We start from the raw sequence: 14,684 nt of genomic DNA on the forward strand, positions 1-14,684 counted from the left end.
ATGCTTTGGCTAAACCCTTTAAGACCCACAACCCGGAGGAAAAATTACAGTACATATATATATATATATGTATCACTACTGCCAGAGTTAGGGGAGGTGATCAAAGCCATGCCCTGTGGTAAAAGATGACGGATGACTTGTTATCAAACGGCACACCCAACTGCTGCTCGACTCTTATTTCAGGAAAATGAAACAAGGAGTTATGAAACGAGTGTGACTGTGAGTACACCAAGATATATTTTTCATAATCTGCTTTTACCTTCATGCATAAACTAGATGTTTTTATAGCCAAGTACTCTCCTGAGTCTGATAGGGGAGCTCGATGTGAGCAATATCAGACCAGGCAAAGACGGCAAACAATGCAGTGAAGCAGTAATTACAGCAAAGGGAGGAGCAGATCCTACAAGCGCCACAGGATCCAGGCCGGTAGGTGGCTATTTCTCGGTGCAGTTCTGCGGTTTAAGGGAGGAAGTATCTGCACCCATGTCTGCTGTAAGCATTCGGTTATAAGTGAACCATATCAGGCTGAACAATAACTGCTTGTTCCCTTTGCAGGAAAGAGTGGGAAAGGTATCTTTCCAGTTCCTATGTATATTTATCAGATGGGATAAATGGAGGTGAGATGTCTGGCGGCTGGCCAGCGGACAGGACAATACCTTCTCCAGTCAATGACATCTCTAGTGTTTGTTACAATCAAGTCATTAAAATTTCATAACCTGAGTGCCTCTCTGTGTCATGCAGAGAAACATGCAAGCATACACACAGCAGCGGAGAAGCCATTTTTCCTGCTGAACATGAGAGGGGGAGAAAAAACCCACAGCGTCTGGTACTTATCCCCACAAACCCATCAGTGACAGCGAGGGCTGAGGGATGATGGGAGGAATGTCTTTGTTGCGTCTCTGGCAACCGCTGGTGATGGATCGTAACCAATTGTTCCATTTGGCAGCTACTCAAGGGAGGCCAAAAAAAACTGCCTGGCCTCCCCTCAGAGCGGCAGTGAGCTGAAATGGGAGGATTGATTGAGGGAGTAAAAAAAAAATTCCTCAGCACATTATTTTAAATAATCTCCTGTGAGAAAATGATAGCTGTAGGGCAGAGGGAGTAGAATTCCTCTCAGCACTGTCAACCGCAGAAGGGCATCACCGGCCTCCAGGTCCGACCACCATTTCTCATCCGAGGACGGAAAAAAGCTTGAAAGCATCCCCACAACATTAATGCAGGGCAGGATTAGTTCCTGCAAGATGAATTTCTCAAACATTCAGCTACTCGGGGAAAATTAGATAATCAACCACATTTTAAAAGGAACAGTTTAATGTTTTGGAAAATATGGTTATTTGTATTCTCTTACTCAGAGTTTTTTGAGCAGATCGATTCCTTCCTCTAATATCTATCCATTAAATAATGAAGCTCCAGTCAGGAGGCCATTAGCTTAGCTTAGCACGAAGCCTGGAAACAGGAGGAGACAGCTAGTCTGAAAATTTGCCTACCAGCAACTCTAAAGCTCATTGCTCAGTATGTTTTATCTTTGTTTAGTCTGTTCAAAAACCCAAACAACAATTTGTGGTTTTATGGAGGGTCACCTGACCAAGAAAAACACTGGCACAACTCTGTAAAACCACAATAAAAAAAAAAAAAAAAAAAATCATGGCAAAAATAAAGTGTTGTGTTTACACTGTGGTTTTTGTACAGATTAAGCAAACGAGATATAACATGTTAGTTAGAGAGCTTAAGTTTTCAGGGCACAATCTTCTAGCTGCAGCCTTATCTTCTAGCTGCAGCCTTAAATATAATGAACAGACATGTGAGAGATATCTTCTCATCTAACTCTTGGCAAATAAAGCAAATGGGAACAATTCTCAAAATGCTGAACTATTCCCTTTACCACATGCAGTGCTTCACACTAGATTACACGCTGCATATTCACTCACTTGCATGTTTAAGTTGCACATATCACATGTTCCACTAGTGTTCACATGCTGTACCTGGTGAAATATCCTGGAAGAGCGACTTCCATATTGTGTACTGTAAGGGCCCCATGTACTTGGATGTTGGGAAGTCTTCGTACGTCAGATTGGTCTCATGTATCTTCCCTTTAATCCTGTGACAGAAAAACAGATCAATAACAGTCTAAATCCAATTTGCTGCTTTTCCCAAATAATGCTGCCTCTTGTTCAACTGTCGATGCTTCAAGTAATTAATCTGGTTTGTGTCTCTGAACTGTGCTGTTATTGACATTAAACAGCTTACAAACTGCTTCATGAATCTCCCGCAACAGAGATGAATATATCAGAGAGGGGGGTGTAGGGAGGGGTTCAGCTCTAACGCCATTACAATATGATTCAATATGATTCACCTCCACATGAATTACTCAGTGTACTCCTACATGTAGTCAAGAGTTCAGGACTTGTGGGTTGCTTACCGCACTGAAATCCTCACAATCACACTACAGTGTATTAAAAAAAAGGGAGCTTACATATATGTCACGTAACATCAAGCTGGAACTAGAGGATACAGTGGTGAGCAAAAGAAAGTGAATCCTCCTGGAATTATCTGCATTTATATTTAAATTTATCTTAAGATATGGTCAGAGCTTCATCAAAGATGCAATTATAAACAAACACAATCTACTTGAACTAACAGAACAGAAATCATCGTACTGTTTTTGTCCATTTTGGATCCGTAATTCAAACATTCACAGTCACAGTGTAAGCTGGAAAAATTATGTGAACCCCTCAGCTAATACCATAAACAGCTAGTTGGAATCAGGAGTTAGTAAAACTGGAGTCCAATCAATGAAACCAGATTAGAGGTGTGGGTTAGAGCTACTTGAACTTTTCAAAACTTTTCAAAAAGCATCTGCCTTTGTGAACCATGAGAACTCAGAAGACATATGATCTAGAACTACTGATTTGCATAGAGCTGGATTGGGTTGCATCGTAATCTCAAAGAGTTTAGGTATTCATCAATCCACAGTTTAAGGCTGCTCTCACTAGAAGCGGGCATCCAGCTTAGATGACTCCAAAGGCACAATGCAGAATGTTCAATGAGGTATAAAAGAAGTCCAGAGTAACAGCTGAAGGCTTAAAGGAATCATTGGTGCTGGTTGGCATCTCTGTTCATGAGTCTACTGTACACAAATCATGGTAGTTTGCCAAAGTGGACCTTGACACTCCACAACCTTACTGGGGAAAAATGTTTTGTGGAATGATGACACCAAATTTGAATTGTCTGGGAAGAACATGCAGTATCTATGCATGCTGTAAAAAGGGCACTGCACACCAACATAAAAGCATCACTTAAAACTAAGAGAATCCACCTTTTGGAGTGGCCCGGTAAGAGCCTAGACCTTAACCCAAAAGAGACACTCTGGAATTAGAAAGTGGTCTATAACATGTCAGTCCACAATCTCCCACAGGTGCTCAGTTGCATTCGTGAATCCATTCAGTGGCCTCATGGTGCCTCCATTTAGGCACTTGCATTTGCTATCTTTCTCCAGTCATTAGTTTGTACTTTAATTTGTCACCTGTTTGTACACTAACACTGATAATATGACACAAGGCTGTCACAGGGCTTGTGGTCAGTGTAATATGGTGACGCAGTTCAATGATCATGTCTTTTCTTGATCTTTAAAGATGAACATTATTTACTGACCTTATTTATAGGGTGTGCAACATAAGAAAATGTTCAATACCTGACTTTCCCTACTGACAAGAAATTGAAACCAAACTTTTTCAGTACCTAAATTTGCAGCATAATGTTAATTATTATTTTGTCTAACCAAACATTCTCCATTGTTTAATGTTGTGCCAACACAAACCAACACAAGAAACCCAAAAAGCAAAAGTCCTACATTAGAGAGGTTTGCTTACTTCTGGATTTGGATGAGAAAATATCTAATAAAAGGATAAATTTGAGGCAAAGAGACTTGTATTTGAGTCTTGAAATGGGACCCGGTTTTACCTGCTTGGCCATCAACTCTACGCAAACTATTTGTTCTCAGACAATATAGTCACCACTCCAAATTTTGATTGAAAAATACTTGTGCCAGAAGAAGGTTGCTTTAAAAAAGTTTAAAAACATGTTGCATCATTTAATCAAAGATATCGTGCTGTTTGAATCTGCCAGTTTCGCTAGCTGTATATCCAACCTCATTAAGCTCTTCTAAGATATTAAACTGTTCAATTAAATCGTCTTGAAGCACCCCCCCCCCTCCCTGATTAAACATTACAGCTGGTTTATTTCAGGCCTAATTCACCATCTGTTCAGGGATTAGCTGATCTGTTGCTCAAATTTCAACTTTCTACAAAACAGCCTTATGTTTAGCACAAGCAGAACACAGATTTGGCAGATTACCAAGTATCATCATTATCACTCCTGTTTCACTCCCATTTATTCTAATGTTAGACAAAGTGTTGATACATGGCTTGAGTGGGTAACAACCTGCTCCTTCTTGGACCAAAAGTGTTTTTTGTTTTCTTATGGGGCTGAAGTGATGAAACTGGGACTGTTTTTGCAAACTCGTGGCAGGTGAGGCACCTCTCAGACGTGACGGCTACTCCCTCCAGAAAGTCGTGTCGTCCCGTCTCGTTGAGGCGCTCCTGCAGGATCTGGATGCCCTCTTTGACGTCGCGCAGCTGCTGACTGTAGCGCTGGATCTTGTGCTCGATGTCGGCGAGCTTGCGCGCCGTATCCATCTCCAGCTCTTCCAGCATGCTCTTCTGCCGCTCGCGCAGGAAACGGTGAAGGCGCTCGAACGCATCGCCGATGGTTGCGCGCAGACTCTTGGCAGAGGACTGAAACACACACAAGCAGGAGATGGTTTACTTAAGAAAAGAAAAAGAAAAAAACAAAACAAAACACCCTCATCTGGGATATTTATAGCTGCAATTACAGGACTGTGAAATAGACTTTGCACTGTAGTTAACTGGGTTTGTTGTTTCAGTCAGGATAGCTTGACTCTTAATTACACAAGGGTCAGAAATTAAGGGCTTACAAAGTGCTCTAAATTGTGTCAATATTACATTAAGATTCATTCATTGATTCAGCTTGTACATGTATTGATTTCGAGTGGCTCTCTGAAAACAGTGTAAGTACAACCTTCCAAGGAGAAAACACAGAAACTTTTACACTGTTATAGAAAGGAGAAACAAACACAAGTACACTGTAACAGAAATAACCCAGAAAGATATTCAAGGAGCGGGTCACAAAGGACATCCTGTGAAGTTGAGTGATTACCAACTGGTGGACGGGCAGAAAAGCTGAAGCCATTACAGACAGAGCCAAGCACGCTGCAAGGGACAGCAGACTGGGAGCTGAAGAGCTGAAGAAACTGATTTGTAGCTGAGGAGGAAAAATGGGAAGTTGGACATCAAAGAGAATGAATCATCTGAGCGTTAGCAGTCTGAGTGTCAGAGACAGAACAAAGGGGTGTGACGTGCAAACCCTGTAAAAATTTCTTTCCATTTGAAGCTTCCGAGGAAAGTAAAGAGCTGGACTTCATTCAGGCATTTTATGAAAACTTTTCCGGTCTGGCTCCAGCAGTCATCGTTTTACAGGAAAAGTTTAACTTGTGCTCACATACAAAAGATTCTAAAGAAATCCAAACATCTGTTCATCAGAGAGCAGCTGAGTGAGAAAGAGTGAGACTGAGTGTGAAATTAATGAATTTCACTGAATCACAGAGACATTGATCTAAACAAGAATTTCAGATGAATCTTTCTTGTGCGAACCTTCGATGAATAAAGCCTTTTTTTTTATGATGGGAATTTCAACTGCTCCTCTGGTCTTTTCAGGAGGAGCTGGATTTAGGAACCGTGATCTGCACTTTAATTAAACTTGCCTAAAAATTTAATCAATCCCCTTCAAATAGCAGGGATGTTTCTCCTGTTCTCTCAGATGCCAGGGGCAGGTATTCTCACTCCGCATGTGGGAACCTATTAAGATGACTATTCCTCTGTAAGCATGAGAGCTATGACATTCAGGTGGGCTGTATCCCAGCCCTCCTACCTCCTTAAGAATTGAAAACTGGTGGTTAGGAGGAGGAGGACTGCAGCAGCTCTGCTATCAGTCTCAGTGACGTGTCTGCTGCTTTGGCCCAGCAGGCTGTGATGGCACAGAGAGGGAGTCTGCAGCCCTTGGAGACAGGATGCTGGCTACCTTTCAGGGAAGCATGTGATTATCAAGCGAAACCCCGGTGGGTATGTGAATAGGACACAATGTCTATCCTTCAGACGGAGAGCCTCCCAAATACACACGAGCCAAGGACCCAAATTAGAGTATAAGGATGGCACATTCAGTTAAAATGGGAGCTGAGCTGCTGCAGTGCTTCCTTCTCAATCTTAACACAAGAGCTGAGATGCAGCTCAGTCTCACATTAAAGGGGCATTCAACTGATTTCAGACATGTACAGTGGGGTCCAGAAGTCTGAGACCAATTTCCTATTCACTTGAAAAAGTTGTGTGAAGCCGTGTGAAGTCTGATAAATCACAAGTGACATCACTTGAGTCAGCGACACTTGCGGCTGAAAGCTACAGGCTTCTAGTTAAAAAGAAATGAGTATACCAGACCTCTGTAGCCCACTCCTCTTCTTCGTTTGAAGCTACAAGCCTGAGGCTATGAAAATATCAATCTCTGGTTCTGCTGCATCCATTTTGGCACTTTTTTTCAACTGTCCATTGTAAGTACAACAGTGTTAGGGGAGTGCAATGCTAAATCGGTGGAGCAGTCTTTAGAAACAATAAGGTAAAAATGAAAAAGAAGATAACTTCAGGCAACCTCACATTTAGCAAAATGGAGAAGAAATGCAGGGAGACATTTCATTATCAACTACTTAAATGCATCCGAGACCAATGCAGTCACAGTGTGGCTCTTTTCCAAGCAGAGCACTCTGTGCAAATGGATGTAAATCTAATGAGAAGAGCTCATTTCCAATGAAGAGTGGATGGCAGCTAAAAGGCCCGGATCTTGCAGCCAGAGTGCATCTGGCAGCGGAGGGTCCTGCAGTGCAGAACTCGGATAGAAAGATGGGTGATGTCGTGACATTGGACAGTAGGTAGAAAAATAGGAGAAAGAGGAATGTGGTCCCTAAATGACAAATAACGCTGACGGCTGCGACATCGTCTCTGCCAGAAACCCTTACCTGGTTCAATGTCACTACAGAAGCAAGGAGAGATGTGCGTGTGTGTGCGTGTGTGCGCGTGTGTGGGTGGGGGGGGGGGGGGGGGGGGGCGGGGGTTGACAGACTGACATATTGACTGGATGCTCATGGTTCGCTGATTAAAACAAGGTGTCGAGATTAAACAGCCACTCAATAAACCAATTTATGTGTCGGAATTTAACTGTCAGTCCAAATCATTTAGGAAGACTGCACACGTTAAACAGACCTGTCCTGTATTTCCTGCTCACTCACACTTTGTTTCGTATGAACCTGTTTTACTAAATGAGTATTACTGTTTCTATTTGGATGCTTAAGATGCAAACAAGGATGTCACGCTTCTGTAAATTCCTGCATGCATTGTTACGTCTGACTTCCACACACATTTGCTGCAGCAGTTACTTCCAATCAAAACTGGAATTACACTAATTATTTTTCTTGTTTCTCGATTTATTGTTACTTTTGTCCATCACACTTTACATTCAGATTCATTTCCTCTGTGCCGACAGTAAAAGAAACATCTTTAGATTTTAAACTGTTCATCAGACAAAACCAGGCACTTGAAGATGTCGCCTCAGGCATTTTTTAAACTGTTTCTTGACTCTTTATAGTCTAAACGATTAATAGGGAAAATAATTGGATCTTTACTTGCAGCCCCAGGGGATGTAATTGGTCCTTGTCCAGCTCTGTAAATGAAAACTATTTTTTTTGTGTTACAGTCACAGTTTTGTGTGGTTACAAATGTTACAGTACCTTGGTCTCTGTGAGCTGTCTCTGCAGGAGCTGCAGGGCCTCAGTATGTCCCTTCTCACTGTCCTGCAGGGTGGCCAGCTGCTCCTTCATCTCCCTCTGCAACACAAACAACAAACAACAGCTCAGTAACTGGTGACTGAACTTGAAGAACTGTGGAACTAAGCTGAGTTGGTTGATGTGTTTGGAGGATTTCATGTCCATTTTAAACACTCCACTTCTGTTTTGTTCACATTATCTCTCAAAAACAAAGTCATTTACCAAAAAATAATACTAAAACATTTGGCAGACACATTTTTGCAAGTCTAAATTCTATTATATTGATTTAATCTGCCTTATTTGTATAACGGCTCTCTTTGCTCGGGTACGAGGCAGCAAAGATTTAAGCCTCAGCTACAAAACAAGCAAGGAGAGCGAGATATGAAAGATTAAATGAAATCTCTGGAGATGTTGGGCTCTGTCAGAGAAAACTGGGTCTCATCTCTAATCACGAACACGCTGGCAGAACCTGCACGACTCAGTCACCTCCAAGTCTCCCCAAGGCAGGAGGGAGGCTCTGCAGGAGCTGGCTGGGAGTGCAGTTTTTTATTTTTTATTTTTTTAAAGCAGGTCCCATGTGACAACACCGGTGCACACATATTTAGATTTTTGGACAGAAGTGGTTCAGCAGATGTACTCCCCTCAGTACAAGCTTGAATATACAAATACTTGAGGTACAAGACTCTAGATACAGCTGAGCTCAGAGGATCACAACAGTCAGTACGAATCAGCTTGAGATGGACGTCAATGTTTGTTCTAAAGTTCATGGCAACCCAGCTAAAGGTTTTCAAAATATTTCACTGAAATCCACAAAGATAAACCTGATGGTGGCACTGGTGGAAACGTCAAGGGATTCACCAAAGTCCACAGGAGTTATCCTCTGGGGATCATGAATGTCAGAGCCAAAATTCATGACAATGGTAGAAATACTTGTTGAGATATATTAGTGTGGACCAACGGACCGACTTGCCATTCCTAGAACCACGGCACCAGCATATGACTAAATGGGTAATATAACATGGTGTATTGAAGAAAATATGTTGTTGTTAAGTTGTTTAATGTAGTGAGATTTCCAACAACACAAACTGATTTCATTTAATCATTTTATTTGTTCTGCTCACGTTTGGGCAAAGAACAAACAAAAGTGGTGTTCTCTGCCATTTATAGCAGTCATCAGCAAGTGTGTAGTGAAGTACCAACTTCAGTACAATAATTTTTTCTTTAAAAGAATACTGTATGAAGATATGGGCCTGACCAGAAAAATCAGACCTGACCTTTGTCAAACTAATCTAGATTCTGTCTTAACCCAATCAGACCCAGAACCACCAAATGATTTTATGAGCTGGCAGAACAAGACTTGAATTCAACAAAATAAAACCAATCTTTTCGGTGGTAAAAAAGAGTTTTGCAGTAACTATCTAATAAGTCTGGATTTCTGCTCATTAAAAAAAAAAAGCTGGGACCTGAATAACAAAGTTTTATGAAATAAATAAATAAAATAATTGATAAACTGAATATTAATGGAATAACGCCATTGAATTCAAATTATACGTTTGCCTGTTTCCAAAAATGTAAACAAATAAATGGGTCCAAATTGATTATATACACCACAGTTCCAAATTACACAGAAACTGTGCACTGGAGCAAAGCCACGGATATAAAGTGACAAAATATGTGTAGCAGTGAAAATAGCATCATTTCATTTGCTCTGATTCTGGGGGAAATGAAAAATTGAACCAAAGGAAACAACCTGACACAAGCCTCATTTATTTCAAAGCCCCGGTTAAGCCATCCTGCTGCCTGGTCTCTTTGTTCATGTAACCTGTGCGTCACCTTGTCTGTGACCCACAAAGTGTCAGCTCCTGTGAACACCAACTGCAGCAGAAATCCACCAAATGGAACTGTCAGCTCAGCCGGGGATAATAAAACAACCATCACTCAGCCACCGGGCTGAAATGAATGCAAGACAATGATCTCCACTGAAAGGAAAAAAAATCATAATAATCTAACAATCTGGTCTATGAGGACAAAAAAAAAAGGTTAAGGAACCATTCGGAAAGAGATTTGCGATGTATTACAAAAACCTTGACCTTGATCATTAGCTGCAAAATTAAAAGGGCCAATGGGTTGTGTGGGATGTTGAAGATGAAGCATGTTTCTTCTCAAGGACAGAAGCAGAGGAAAACAATGGCTGGTGCAGAGAGGGAGCGTGACTCTCCATGTTAATGATAGGAGTGCGGCAGGCTCAGCAGGCTCTCCGCCTCATCGCTACACGCTTGTCTGCAGCAGGTTAAAGGCCGCTCCCACACACTGAGATAGACCAGCACTGACAGACTGGCAGAGAAAACATGCTCCTCCACTCTTCTGCTTTCACATCGTCTGACTGAACGGTCAGCGAAGGGCAGCTTCAACCATTGCTGCTGTCACGCCAATAGATGGATGCATCGACAGGAACCCAAGCATCTCTGAAAACCAAAAATCATCCACCATCATCAAACTAGATGGTAGATTCACACTGTCTAGCAGTTTTGCATCATTCGCAGCACTGGTCCTTGTCATCAAAATTAAATACACTGGAGAACATGGAGCTGAATTTAAGCAGGCAAAGCTGCTGCATTTTAGAAACAGCAACAATCAACCCTGTTGAAATCATCTTCATTCACTTCAATCCCCCAAACCTCCTCCATAACATGCAATTACATAATCCTCTTTAATCTTCCTGGAAGCAAAAAACATCCCTTGAGCATTCTACAGAGGGAGATTTCCTATAATGACTTTCCAAACAAAAACTGAGGAGAAAAGCCACGGCGGTAGTGTCCATCACGGCACTCATGGACGAGAAATTGGATCCAAATTGGATGTAATTTACAGGCATCTAGAGAAGAAGTGTGCATTATGGCGAGCAGACCATTATTAAGTGACAAAACAAAAGCAAACACTGCAGGTAGATGAATACTGGTATAGGCAGAGAGTCTGACAGGAAAATTTGTGTGTGCAAGCAGTGTGTGTGTGTGTCTGTGTGTGTGTTTTTGTGTTGTGTGTGGAGGCGTCTCTCTCCTGTCCATCGCATCTGGCCAACACAAGTCTGACATGACATTTCCCCAGGGACGTAAAGTTGCAGGAAATGGGGGTCACGGCTGGGGGATTATAAATCTAAAACTCATTTCATCCTGCTGTCATTTCCTTCCTCCTCTTCCTCTTCCTTCCCTGTCATGTTAGCATTCTTGGGGAGAGATATATATACAAGTAAATAAATGAATAAAATAATAGACTATAAGTTCCTTCAAAACTGCGCGTGGGGATTAAAATTCCTCAAACTTTCCTTACAGCTGCAAAGCTTGATTATATTCAGCAGCTCGTTCGGGATTTAAAGAGCGTCAATGGCTTCAAACTGCCAGCGCCGATGAGGAGGAGAACAAAACAACATGCAGTAGTGTCACAGCATGAATAATAAAAAGCCTACAGGATGGAGAACTTCCTCTCACACACAGACATGAGTAGCTTCCAGTGATTTCATTCACATGCACTGATGACAGGAAAAAAAAATAAACAACAAAAACTTGCAACTCATCTTCTTCCTGGAAAGACGCACGGAATGCAGAGCCAATATGCTACTCAGACTTATAATTGCAGTGTGATTCCTGTCATCGGTTTGTCATTAGACAGAGAACGCAAACCCCAGCAGGCGCATAACTCAATGCACTGCAAGTGATTTTCACAAGGACAGTTTGGCATAACCTTCATGGAGCTGAGGGCGTAATTTTGTACAGCAGCAGACATGGTGAGTAAATAGGATGCCAGCCAATAACACAGCAGTGAACACACTGTAGCCGTTACAGTCAGTCCAGTAAGGTTTATGGGCTTGTTGTAATTTAACGTGGACCAGATCTGAAATATGGGGTCCACGCCGAGCCATCGCTTACAACCAGGTACAGTGTCAAATGGGCAACGATATAACATGACTCCAAGGCTGTCAGCCTGGATATTACAACAGAAGAAACATACCTGCAAGTGAGTGCATGCACATATTATGCACTCACGGCCATTAACTCTACATTAAGTCGGCTTTCCTCACCATAAAGTACCTGTAGAGTGCATTAATGGTGGTTTGGTTCTTTGGTTTGGTTCAATCAGACTCTGGCGAGTTTGCCTGTTGGCTCCGGTTTGTCTCAGCTGGTGTAAAAGCGGTCAGTGCAACACTAGAGTGGTCAGACCAAGCCCATCTAAAAAAGGAGGGTCTCAGGCCGGTTTGTCTGTGTTGTCAAAGCAAAACAGATCAACCACAGGATACGTAGGCATGTGATTTTATAGTGAAGCAGACTGTGAGCTCTAAGAAACATGTTCCCCGTCCGTAAGCAATGTATAGTCTTTATTAGCCTTTGTAGAATATAAATAAATGAATATTGTTCAGTAAAGCGCGACATAACTTGCTGCCAGTAGTCGGCAGCAAGTTATGTCGACTACTGGCAGCAATATGGGAGCATCCAGCTCCCATACTATGTCCATATTATAATAAACAAAATAATAAAACATAAGTCTGTTTGAACATGAGAAAAAAGGAACGGTATTTTTTTTTCTTTGACCAGACTAAGTGACCTGAACAAGAAGAATTTAATTCATTTTTCAAACGGCAAGAGGTAAGATGAAACATTTATGTCATTAGTAGATCCAGCAACCACGCCAAAGGCTATCAGAAATGGAAAAACAAGAAAAAACAAAACGGCATACAGAGGAAGGAGCCAAGGTGTATAATCTGCTAGTACAGCAAGAGTAAGTGGAATTCTACAAAGTGCTGTGTTTTCTAATTGGGATACAGAAGCCAGGAGTAAGAGAAAATATAATACAAATACAACCAACAGGGCACAGCACCGGCCAACTCATCACCTAGTTGTCCCTATGAAACATGATGACAAGCGACTAGCCTGTACGTGGCCCTGTCTGCACAGTACAAGGCCCCTTTCCCAGCACTCAATGCCAAGCCGAGTGCAGCCTGAAGACCCTGACACAGGCTGCAGAGAAAGAGCTAACAGCAGGCTTCAACAAGCAAACAGCAACTACTGATGTCACAGCCACAAAAATACTCGCTGTGATGTGAGCTCAGGATTTTAAATATATTTTGTCATCTCTGACGCACTATTCTCACAAGAGTGCCAATCAGTGCAATATCAAAATGCAGACCATGAACTTATACAACACTGCGTAAGCAAACAACCTTTCTAAAATGTTTCGTAGTCGTACAGGTCATCATTTTCATGGATAAACCATCACAAGCTGATTTATTTTAAGCTCAGTGCAAAGTTATGACCAAAAAAATAAAAAAAGGATTCAAGGCCAATCCTAAATATGTTTCACCTGTCTATCTTGTGTGATGGTCGCCACCCCTCTGGCCCCGGGTGACAACCACAACAAAAACTTGCGAAAAAGAAACAAAAAGCAGAGCAACAAAAACGCTGTCTCAGGCTGGAAACTCTGGTGTATTCTGTTCCAAGACATCAAATTGAGCTCAAGCTGTGCCTTACATCCCAGAGCCTTGTTTCCTCTAGCATCAGCAGAGCCTGTAGTCTCTCCAGAGGGACGAGCGCGTCCCTGCAGCCGCAGCTCAGCCAGCAGAGCACGCAGAGGCCAGCTGAGCTGACTGAGCACGGCTGGCTCAAAACGCTGGAGGACAGAGACGCACTGCTGTATTCACCTCCAACATCTGTCCTAGTGAGACAGAGGCAGCCTGAGATAAGAACAGCCTGTGCAATCCATGGGTATGTGTGCATCTACTACACAGGACTTGTATTGTCATACTCTTCGCTCTGACGTGACAAAAAAAAAATATCAGAGAACATCTCACAGGCCTGTTAAGTCCATTCACATCTCATTTATAAGAGGTGATATTTTCTGGCAAGTTGAAGATAGTCATATATTCTAACTTTTTTAGGGTTATAACTAACAATTATTTTCATCAATTAATACTTTCTACTAGTCAATTTAGTGCTGAATTACCTAATTACCTGATTAGGGGATCAAATGTGAGGATTTGCTGCTTTTTGTTGTTTTATATCATTGTAAATTGTCTTAAGTTAAATTTTAATTTATAATGATACCCAAAGTTTAAACTTTTAAACTGATAATTTATCAAAAGGTTTTGTCAATTTTCTGTCAAATGACTAATTAATTTGATGTTTCAGCACAAATTTATATTTATTATTACTCTTCAAACAGGCAATTCCAGTTAAAGTAAATTTAGTTGAGAACTTAAACAGTGGTAAAAAGGTAAATTCAATACAAGGACAGACTACTCAGCACTTAAAAAACTTAAATTGCAATTTCAGCACAACAGATCTACTGTGACTGATCCTGGGTCTGAGCATCAGATCAAAAATGACCCCTACCTACCTACTACTACTTCTTCACAGGAAACATTTGGTATAAACAGTGGGGATGAGTGGAAGTGCTGATGCTGGCGGCCTCCTCCAGTCCACTGAATATAGGGCATGTCATGTAAATGATGAATGCTCAGAGGCTGCTGCTCCACTTCCTGGAGTGAGGAAGGGCACAGAGTATGCAAATGTAATACCCCAAACATGAATAGCTAAGGAAAAAAAAAAAAACACAACACTGTGTGTCAGTTTTAATATTTTTATCCTAAAAATGAAAAAGATTCATGATGTTTGAATTGCTGACAAAGGTCTACAGAGTCTGCACACTAAGCTGAGGAAGCAGTGAGAACAAAGTGTGTGGTATAACAGAGGCA

General features: G+C 41.6%; 1 protein-coding gene across 2 annotated transcripts in view; it reads right to left on the bottom strand.

Annotated features, from left to right (window-relative positions):
• The window catches only part of trim62.1 (tripartite motif containing 62, tandem duplicate 1), a 31,266-nt gene that overhangs the window by 3,376 nt on the left and 13,206 nt on the right, over nt 1-14,684 (bottom strand). Inside the window, exons 3-5 of one of the 2 annotated variants that reach the window (XM_041034181.1) lie at nt 7,907-8,002; nt 4,537-4,793; nt 1,983-2,098 (exon numbers count right to left, since the gene is read on the bottom strand). In XM_041034181.1, the coding sequence (XP_040890115.1) occupies nt 1,983-2,098; nt 4,537-4,793; nt 7,907-8,002 (469 nt within the window). Of the gene's footprint in view, nt 1-1,982; nt 2,099-4,440; nt 4,794-7,906; nt 8,003-14,684 lie in introns of both variants that reach the window. The other variant, XM_041034180.1, reaches the window with a different exon arrangement.

The sequence above is a fragment of the Toxotes jaculatrix genome, chromosome 3 (genome assembly GCF_017976425.1).
Source record: "Toxotes jaculatrix isolate fToxJac2 chromosome 3, fToxJac2.pri, whole genome shotgun sequence".
In the NCBI taxonomy this organism is placed as follows: domain Eukaryota; kingdom Metazoa; phylum Chordata; class Actinopteri; family Toxotidae; genus Toxotes; species Toxotes jaculatrix.